Here is a 10,782-nt window from a genome sequence, read left to right as displayed (position 1 = left end):
CTGATGAGACAATAGTCCACCTCTGGCACAACCCCAGATGGTTCTTCACAGCAGGCAGGAGCTTTTGCAGCACTAGTGGCCAAAGTCCATGCCCATTTAGGACAGGAAGCAGAGGAATCAATCTCAGGCTGTGAGTTAGAAACCAAAAAGGTGTGTTTTCTTAGTGTTACTCAAGGAGATACACACACACTGGCAGCACATCAGAGGAGCTGAGGTGTCAAACTAAGTGTATTTCCCAGCACTGTCCTGAACAGGAATTAAACATGTATTCTGTGATCTTCTGAATCCAGGTATCAGCAACCACCTATGGCCAATGCCAAGATGGAAGAGGAAAGCATAATTTAAAACCTATTATCTGTGAACCTGAAGATCCTATTGACAACTTTGTTTTAAATTAGGCCATAGATGTTACAGCTGTGGCCTTGAAGTGACAGAGGAAGGCAGGGACTCTCTCAGGAGTTTTACTAGATCAGCAGTGGTTGAATTACTCCTTTGCAGAACATGAAATCACAGCTTCACACAGTTGAGGAAAATCAGACAATTATATCACAATTCCAATAAAATTGCCATATCCAAAATTTGGTAGAGACAGAAAAACAAGGAGGAAAAAGAAAAATCTCATAGTCCATGGTCTCCTTCTGTAGACTGAAAAAGTGATAAAGTGCATCCTTGTAAATAACTCACTGCAGGATGCCTGGAATTTTATAGAAACTACTGCAACTTGTCTTCCAGTGGGGAATAACTGAGGCATGAGATAAGAAATCAGCCATATCCTAACTTGCAGTGACAGGTGCTGTAAAAGGAAATGCCCAATAAAGGCTTAATGTATAGGAACATGGCAAATAACTGTCTGAAATTCTGAAATAAGGAAGCATAAACCAATTCTCTGATCATGTCTAATCAAAGATTACCATCAGTTGCTAAAAACTTCTAAGGCAAAAAAAAAGGGTATCAGAGAGGTGGCAGCATGCCTGTCTTCGTCAGCAGTGTTTTGGGAATATTTTAGCCTACAGAATTTAATTCCCTGTTATTACTTCTGAGCCTGAAGGTGAAAATCATAAATCAGAACCATTCATAACATGCAATAATGGGATGAAATACTCATAAGGAGAGCTACATGATTAAATCCTTTGGGACTGTGTGTAACCCTTACAGTCCTTGATGACAGCATTAAAAATCCTTCTGTCACTAACATCTATTCTTCCCTAATTTCTATACTAGCTTTTTCTCTTTCTTCCCTCATAGCATTTCCAGATTTTTGTGTCATATGGCATTTCTTCCACTCTTCCTCCCTGCTGCCCTAAATATATGTTTAAGGCAAAATCGCAGGAAACATTCCATGGTTAAAAAGATGGGCAGGTTTTAAATTACACTGTAATTACTAATAAGGGTTTTTAATACCTGAGGAGCTTTCCCAGGGAGTTTTGCTCCGATTTCAGGACCCCCATTGTTTTTACAGAGGGCTATTTGGTCTCATTTATAAGGTGGCTACATTTTGAGTAATAAAGACTGCAATGCTCTAAAATAAAGTAACACCATCCCCACCCTTCATTTACCCTCTCATAACTGAGTTTAAAAAAAAAATCCCAACCCATGATGTGTTAGAGCTTTGTTTTCTGAGTAACAAGACCAATCATGTTTCCTCTGCTTGAGGTCTCTCTCTTCTCTTCCTTTTCTTCTAGGTCCTCTGGATCCACACTGACATAGAAATATCCCATGATGGAGAAAATAATGCACACAGCAAAGAGGAGAACAGTGAACAAGACAAATTCAGCCCACTAGGAAAGAAAAAAGAACAGCAGGTCAGGAGACCCCAGACTCTCAGTCTGGAGGATATCTCTGCACTTTCAAGTGCTTTTTAAAGAGCTGGGTGAAAATTATTTTTTGGTTTCCAAAATAGCTCACAAGATAAAAACTTTCTTGTCCTGCTCTCTGGTAAATACTTGTAAATATAATGTAATTACAAATGTATGATACCTTTTGAAACAAAACAGATTGAGTTGGTTTCATTAAATCTTTTCTTACAAATCTGACTGGAACATATCTACCTGGACTTTTTGCCTACAAGATTCTTTTGGGAGAGGCAGATGCTGGCCAGGAAAAAAGTTCACATCTTCATGGCATCACCCCAGAAGATTCACAGCCTGAATTAAACTACCTCTGCACCATGACCTCCCCCTGTAAGCCTGACATTTCAGGGCTGGGCAGAGAAGCTGTGCACCAGGACATGGCCATCCAGAAGCACCAGCAGCCTGTTGTAAAGCATGACCTCTGTTTCAACAGCCAAACCATACCTGTGCCATTGGTGCAGCCTCAGCAACAATGAGCACAAAGGTATTTCCCACAGCCACCGTGAGCAGCCAGCCTGCCTGCAGCACCGACTTCATGCTGGCTGGAGACTGAAAAGAGGAGAAGGGCCTGGTCAGTGGGAATCCTGCTGTGCCCTGAGGCCCTGCTTCACCCTCTGCAGTCCTGCCAGTGTCGCTGTCACTGGGCTCAGCCGAGGAGCAGATCACTTTTCCTCTGTGTGGAATTTCCTCTGTGTGGAGTGGGTAATATGTGGTTAATCACAACAGCTGCATACAGCTTCAAAACATTGACAGGAGGACACATTGGAGAAGCAGGAGATGCTGTTGTTACAGAGCTGGATCTGGGTCCTCCCCAACCTGCATTGTCTGAAATGGTGCAGTCAGGACGTCCAAGGAGCCACACCAGCCCTGCAGCCTGGAGTCAGGTGCCATGTGGCTGCACACCTTTGGAAAAGAGACTGGATCTTGATGTTAAATTTCCTGCTGAGGACAAATTTTTCACATCCCATTACAGATCATCTCACAGTATTAATCATCCTCATTAGTAAACATCTGCACCTTACTCCAGGGATAAATTTGAGTAGCTTCAGTAGCTGTGCAACCACGTAATGTCTCAGCCCTCTCTTCTCATCCAGCTCCCCAGACAAAAATCAAACCATGCTTTGCAAGTTCGTTACCCCTTGCTCCTTTGTTAGAACCTAGCATGTTTAGACCCCTTCAGTATCTCAATTTAAAGCAGGTGACAAGCCCCCGTGCCACCCTGTAGCCCTTGAGATACCTTTGCCTTTATATCACTGAAAAATATTTAGCACAAAATACTTTTCTAGGAGAAAACCCTGATATTAAAACATTCCAAGTTTTCCTGTTAACTACCCAGTTCTGTTCTGTGTTCTCAGGTTTACCAGAAAAGGATATTTCCAAGTATCAGTGAGAACAGATATCTCCAGAATATAAATTAATTTAACTTCAGGGCACCCAGCAAAGTGTGTTATAATCCCACTTTCAGCTGAAGGATAGATAACATTGTTATTAAGAGTCATGTCAAAGCAGGTATGACAAGTCAAGGACAAATGCAGAAATAAATCTTGAAGTCTAATTGAAGGCCCTTATCTTTAAGTGGAGTACCTGAGAATAGGAGAAGGCCAGGCCTGTAATGGAGAACATCACCTCCCCAGCAGATATCAATAAATATTGTGGTAACTGCCAGGCCATATGGACATTGTTGGCTTTGATGTCTTCTGACTTCCACGTCTCAACAGCACCTCCAGAAATCTATCAGGAAAATAGAGGCACACTGATTAGCTGCTGAAAGATCAGATCTTTCTTAGCCTGGACAACAACAGCAAGTTTACCACAATAAAGTTTTAAGCAAAGCTGCCTTTGAAGCAAACTAGGGTTCTCATCCCTGCCATTTCCAAGCCTGTTGGGAATAGAGTGACTCCTGCTGCATGGGGCAGAGAGAGCATGATGGAAGCATTCCAGCTCATTCAGGTACCACAAGAACTCCATGAATTATTGCAAGCCAATAAGTTGTATTCTGTAGTGGGGCTGGGAAAAGCCTGTGAGTTTCCAGTGCAGAGCCTGTGACCTGCTGCTGTCCCCAAGGTGAAAAAAGGAAGAAAGGGTAAGTGCATCCATGTGGTCACTGCTCCTATTTTATCAGCACTGTACAATTTCCCTATGAAATCATTGACATCCAAACAAATTCAGCTCAGGAATGCCAAGAGCAGCAAAGACTGCTCCATATTAGATCTATTCAGATAGTTATGGTAGCTGTATTCCTAATTATTTTTGTTTGTTTTCCCTAGTGTAATTAATACTGCCTGTGATGCACAGAGGCTCAGAGGCTGAGTGAGATTTGACTAGAAGCCAGCAAAACACTAGACTGAAATGACTTCAGGCAGAAAGCCCTGTGTTTAAGGAGAGTACTAGGGAAAATACAAGGGATGTTTACGAGATGTTCTTAATCACCAATCATTGCCAGGGAGGCAAATCAAGAGACTGTATTTCAGCAGGCTAAAAGGGGTGAGAGGAGAGCTGTGCATTGCTCTTTAGCCCATAAAGAAATGTCACAAGCACCATGCTGTAACTGCACACTGAGGAAGGCTGGGTAGAAGGCAGCATCCCCATGATTTAAGTTTCACAGTTCAGCTACATTAGCAGACTAATATATTGTATTCTTGGTTCTTCTATATGGCACTCCTGGCAGAGGAGCAGGGCTCAGTACAAATCACTGCAATAATTAAAAGTGATCTTGGCCTCAAGCAAACTAACTCTCTACAGAAGGCAGAAACCACAGAGAGAGATATGGTGAAAGATATGGTGAAAGAGAGAGGGTGAAAAATATTAAACTACTAGCACAGGGTTCAGAAGGGCTGAGGCACAGAGCCCACCCTATAGCCAGGGCTATAGCAGGGACTTATGCAGAGGGGGACCACAAACTGGAATCCTTGGCACAGTGACATGGGACACATCTACCTCAGCTGGCCCTGCTACCAGAGGCTCTGGGGCAATTTTCTCAGTGTTATATTTTTAATGCAGCTTCTCTATCTGGTTTGTCATCTGGTGAAAGAGGCTTGCAGCCATGGAAGAGGGGTCTGGCCAACATCACTTCAAGTGTGTGTGTTTTATGTACATAAATCTCTGCACTCACAGATGGCAGCATCTGCTTGTTCCCTCCAGGGCTGTACATTCCACTCCAGCTACTGGAATTGGGAAAAAAAATGCCAGGTGCTTCATGGCTATATTTTCCCCCGATGTATTTGGACTCCGCAGACATGAACAGTTCCCATTAATTGCCCAACAGGGAGATGCTGCTGCCAGGGAGTAGCTGACAACACTTTGCTCTGCTCATCACAGCACAGCAGCCACAGTCTCAGAGGGCAGCTTAGCTGTGTGTCCTGTCAGACCCAGTTTGTCTGTGTGCCTTTGTGGTGGAAAGGTTAAAATGGGAACTAAGCTGATCACGTTCATCTCTGTGGCCCCAGCCAGTTGGACCAGGGTTGAAGCAGTGTGTCTGAGAGGTTGGCAGGCAGGGAAAGGAATCCACTCTCTCAGTGGTGCTCAGATCCCATCAGGGCTAGGCTGTTCAGAACACTGTGCTTTGACAATTGCTCCAAATTACCTGTACAGACAGTGAGAGGAAGAAACAGGTGTACAACTTCACTAACCTCCTCCCTCAAGACTTTGTCCCTCTTCTCCCTATGCATAATCTACAAAATCTTGGAAGATCAGTCTTTAGTTCAGTAAGATAAATGTGAGGATAGAGCAGACTGTTTCTGCATTTTTTGGGGGTGTGAGGCACCACCAGGTACAGTATTTTAAAGACCACAAGCAGAGTCAGCTCTTGGCAGATGGTAATAGCTCTTTGCAGTGCTCTGGGTCAATGTTAAGGGTTCAAGGATGGCATGAGTATTTTTATTATTTTTAACCCAGGCAACCTGACATGATCACAGTGTGAGGTGAAACAAATACATACCCACCTTGCCTATGTAGGTACCAAAACTTTTTACTATCCCTTTCATAATGGACTGCCTTCAGATAGCTACTGCCCAGGGATCAGAGAGTGGACAAAGCAAGTGAGAGTCAACAACACAGAAACAAAAGCTCTACCAGAGAACAAAACAGGAGTGTGTTAACATCACAGGAACACTTACATTAGTTATCACAATGGTGTATGAGGCACCAAAGTCAAGCAGCCCCAGCTCCAGGGGGAACTCTCCTGCTTCAGTTATGCATTTTCCATTGTTATATCTAGATAAAAGGATGAAGGACAGTATTTCCCAGTTAGTTTCACAAACAAAACGTAGAGCAGAGCTATCAAACATGCCCCTGAAATGGAGCAGGGAGGATGCAGGATGTAAAGATGCAGTAGTATTTATACCAGACAATCACTGGAGTTCTTGCTATATTATCCTTCCAGAAGCACTTAGACACTGACTAGAATTCACCTAGTGACCCAGGCAATTACTAACATTTTTTAATTGTTTCTGTTTCTTCCTAGTACTCATGTAATTTTTTTCTCCCCTCAGGTTTATTTTCCTCCCAAATTTTGCTTCATTTCTTCAGGAAATGGAGGGCAGACAAGTAGTCAACAGGAATTCAGAGATGTGGACCCAGAAGCAACTTTGTTTCCTTTCAGTAGAGCAAATTAGCCTTCATATTTGTTCTGATTTTGGATGTGTGAGATGGCACAGAGGCTCAGCAGCATTGCCACAATGGCTGCTGCGTCCTACTAAATTGCAGCAATAAATATTTTGGATGGAGCTGATGCAGAGAAAAGCCATGAAGCTTGTTTTGAAACATTGAAAATGCCAGGAATACCCTACAAGAGCCAACTCCAGTGCTGCCAAACCAAGGCCATATGGAGCCCCTGTCTAACAAGCCCAGCCTGCAAAGCCATGTAATGCTACTTGATGTTACCAACCCACACACTAACACTCTGTAGCATGGAATATGAACTGGCCTTTCCCTGAGAGCACCATTACACCAGGAGCTTGGGCCTGAGAGGATAACAAAATAAAGCAGGCACTAAATGGCAGAGGAGGCTTTACCATGCCCCACCTTACTCCACTGATAGATGCACAGGAATGGCCAGTCTCTTCCCTCTGTGCCCCCACATAATGTGAATAAAAACTTCTGCACACACATGAGTGGCCTGGAGCACCTGCTCTGCACTCAGCTGATAATTCTGTTTTCACAAACATCAGCCCCCACAACCACATGTCAGGACAATAGCAATGCAGGTTTTGCTATTAGGGTGAGAAAAGTCTCTTTGTTCCCAAGGAAATACCTCAACAAGGACGTGCAGCTCAGGAAGGCAAACTTACATGTCCCTCTGCAGCAGTGAGTACTCAGAAGCACTGTAATTTTTCTGAACAGCAATGAACCTTTTGCTATTGATGGTGAGGTTGACATCTTGGCTCAAACCATTAATGAATCTGCAAAGAAACCATATTTCATTGACCTGTCATACAGGGCAGGAGAACATAATAGCAGACACTTTAGAAGTTTGCATACTCTCCCAAAGCATTCTGTAATTCCACAGGTTATGAGAGTCTCTTCTGTAAGTTACCAAAATATTTGTCTGATTCATTGCCTAGTTTTTCAATACAAGATTAGTTCCCCTGTTGCATAATTTTACCCTCTTACTCTCTTTTCTATGAAAAGCGACCCTCACTTTTTGTGGTCTAGAACTTCCAGGCAATCCAATCTCAGAGACCAACCAAGATTGCAGCAAATTCTGAGGACACCACTAAGATGGTCACAGGGCTGGGGCACCTCTCCTGTGAAGACAGGGTGAGAGAGTTGGGACTGTTCAGCCTGGAGAAGAGAAAGCTCCAGGGAGACCTTAGAGCACCTTCCAATACCTGAAGAAGTCCTACAAGAGAGCTGGAGAGGGATTTCTTCCAAGGGTATGGAGTAATGGGACAAGAGACAATGGCTTTAAACTGAAAGAGGGTAGGGTTAAATTATGTTAGATTTTTTGAAGAATCTCTTTGTTATGAAGGTAGTGAGACACTGGAACAGGTTGCCCAACAAACTTGTGGATGCCTCATCCCTTGGAAATGTTCAAGGCCAGGTTGGATTGGGCTTTGAGCAACCTGGTCAAGCGGGAGGGGTTGGTACAAAGTGATCTCAAGGTCCCTTCCAACCCAGACCATTCTATGACACTGTGGTGACTGTTCCATGGCTGTGTGAGGGGACAGAGTCTCAGCCTGCCACAGCAAACTCTGAAGTTGTGTGTCCTGGTGAGCAGGTGCACCATGCTGGCACAGAGTTTCTGCCAGTGGCAAGGAGCTTTCTAGCATGATAAAGTATCTTCATCAAAACTAAAACGTATAAGGGAACAGTTTGTTTGATTTTTTTGTTCATAAACAAAACACAGTTTCCTTCTGGCGATTCAAAAATTGTTAGTGAAACCAAACATTTTCATTTGATCTATGTTAAAAGATATTCTGGTTTTCAGTTCTTTAAATGGGGGTGAAATCCCTGAAGTTAGTAAAATGCTTAACAAAAGTAAATTTTTAGTGCAACCATAGTTTCTTTCTAGTCAGACTTCTTTGTTAACAAATTGTTAAAGGGAAAGGCTGGGAATTTTGTCAAAAATCTCCACAAGAAAATATTTAAAAATCCTGACTGAATCAAGTCTTCAAAGTGTTTAGTCAGTCTAGACTTTCACAATATTGTTTTTAAGGTTTGTTTTGTTTGGTTGTTTTTTGGTTTTGCTATTGTGGTGGGTACATTTTGTTGGTTTGGGGGTTTTTTTAAAATTTCACCTTGCCAAAATCCTCTAGGAAGTTCAGCTAGAATCCTGTTGGGAGTTTTTTTTGTTGGTTTGTTGTTTGTTTTGTTGTTTTGTTTGTTTGGTTTGTTGGTTTTGGGGGATTTGGGGGGGGGGGTTGTAGGTTGGTTTGGGGTTTTTTTTGTTTGGTTTGGTTTTTTTGGTGTTTTGTTTTTTGGCTGGTTTGGGGTTTTTTTGGTTTTTTTGGTTTTTTGTCAAATTTTCATCTTCTGCACCTCAGCAGCCAGCACAAACCAGCACAGGAGTGTTCATGGGCTAAATGGAGTAGCTCAAATTAGAAAGAGTGAACTAAGCAGAGCCCAATGCCCAGCTGAATTGTTTATGAGTATGTAAAATTGTTGCTGTATCTGATTTAGTAGACACTTGTGCATGGGTTTGGGTGAACATCATGAGCTGGCCAATTTGCAAAGGACAGCAACAGCTCCTATCCAAATTGCTGCTTTCCTTTCATCAGTGAGATGAATTTGCCACTTTTCCAAGGAAGAAGCTCTTTTATATTGCCATCTCAGCCCAGACTGTCCTAGGCAGTGAGCAGCAATGCTCTCAGCTCTGCATGGCATGTGTGGGAGGTGACACTCTCTCAAGCCTCCACAGCTGACACCCAAATGAGAAGTGTGGACTGGATTCCAACCCAAGAACATCTGGGCTATGTTACATACAGATGCATTAGACAAAAGCACTTTCCCTCACCCAACCACTGCCAAATCCTCAAAAAAAGCCATTCCTACCTAACAGCTGCCAAACCGTTCTCTGGCTTTGCTTCCAAGTCTGTAATCTAAAGAGGGGAAGAAAAAAAACATCAAACATATTTATTAATGCTGGCTTACAGTGTGTGGCAGACAATAGTGGTGACTGCAGAGTTACACATGTGCTGCAAAGCCTGTGGAAATCCACTGGACTCTCACATAAGCTTTACATCAGGCCACAGTTGGGGAGCCCTGGTACAATGAAGCAAAGGGCAAAATTTCATCTCCTCCAAAGGCTGGAGATGAGATCATACCTTTTCTCCTCATCTCCTCTGTAATGAAGGCTGCTGAATTTCAGCCAGTCACCCTTCTACGAGGCATGTAACACCCTCCAAAAAAAGTATTTTTCTCAATCTTAAGATAGCAAGAGAGCACTATCCACATTAGCATCTTTCAGTGACTAGTTACAATTAAACTTGAGCGCCTTACTCCTACAAAATCTATCAATGCCTAACTTTCAGGCTCTGATTTTTGTCATATGCATAAACTTCACAGAAGTCTAAAGCTGAGAGGAACTGCTAAGTTACTATACTGATCATCATGCATCACTCAAGCTTTTCCTGATCTTTGATATTCAAGAGATTAAACTGCTGTAATGTGTAGGCAGAGAGCAGGAGAAACCAAGATGCACTGAGCTGGTTTGTGCTCACAAACAGATCCCTGCAGACAGATTCCTGAAATGGCCATCTGGATGGGCACACTGGGGAGTCAGAGTCTCTCTCCTGGAGACCACAGCTAGATAGTTAGTCAACATTCATTTGGAGAGACCTATTTCGTGTACCATGCTGAAAAAACACTGTTAAGACACAGCCCTGCCCTGGAGGTTGTATGTCACAGAAAAAAGAACACAAAGCAATGCTCTTGGTAGAAATCCAGAGCTGTGCCATGTCCACTGAAGATGGCAGGACAATTTCAATTTGCACTGCTCACAGATGGAACCCAGGCAAGCCAAAAGGGACTCTCAGAAACTGGCACTATTTCAAAATTTTCTGGCCCTTTCTCTGCACCTTTTTTCCTGATGTGAAACCCTGAGTTTCTGAGACCAAGGATCCAGAATTTCAGTGTATCTATTAGTGTCTATTGTACTTCAGAGTAATATGCTACCCACAAATAACATATGCCCTAAATTATGAATAGCTACAGTGAATAATAAATGTCAGAGCAATAAATAATAAACGGCAACATCATTTTTTTCCATGGGAGGCTCATGGGGATGAATACCCTAGTTCACTGCAGACAGACCAGCCAAATTATTACTCGTTTTCACTGATGATCCCCAGAGCTCTCAAATTCATTTCCTGCCTACTCTACAGCCCACAAAGGAGAAGAAACCAATTTCAGATAGGATCCTTCCAGGAAAGCACTCCCACCTGAGTGAGTGGGCCAAAGCCAGCAGTGAGGGGGGTTACTCGAGGGTGAGCCC

General features: G+C 43.0%; 1 protein-coding gene across 4 annotated transcripts in view; it reads right to left on the bottom strand.

Annotated features, from left to right (window-relative positions):
- Positions 1–1,378: 1,378 nt before the first annotated feature.
- The window catches only part of SLC15A2 (solute carrier family 15 member 2), a 50,719-nt gene continuing 41,315 nt past the window's right edge, over positions 1,379–10,782 (bottom strand). For all 4 annotated transcript variants that reach the window (XM_079311842.1, XM_079311843.1, XM_079311841.1 and 1 more), the window contains 6 exons: positions 9,342–9,388; positions 7,139–7,249; positions 5,966–6,062; positions 3,435–3,581; positions 2,295–2,399; positions 1,379–1,778 (listed from right to left, as the gene is read on the bottom strand). In XM_079311842.1, coding sequence (XP_079167968.1) covers positions 1,602–1,778; positions 2,295–2,399; positions 3,435–3,581; positions 5,966–6,062; positions 7,139–7,249; positions 9,342–9,388 — 684 coding nt within the window. In that variant the 3' untranslated portion in view covers positions 1,379–1,601. The remainder of the gene's footprint in view (positions 1,779–2,294; positions 2,400–3,434; positions 3,582–5,965; positions 6,063–7,138; positions 7,250–9,341; positions 9,389–10,782) is intronic.

Source organism: Erithacus rubecula, assembly GCF_903797595.1.
Source record: "Erithacus rubecula genome assembly, chromosome: 8".
In the NCBI taxonomy this organism is placed as follows: domain Eukaryota; kingdom Metazoa; phylum Chordata; class Aves; order Passeriformes; family Muscicapidae; genus Erithacus; species Erithacus rubecula.
Note: the sequence above shows the minus strand (reverse complement) of the source record. Positions and strands in the feature narration are given on the sequence as shown.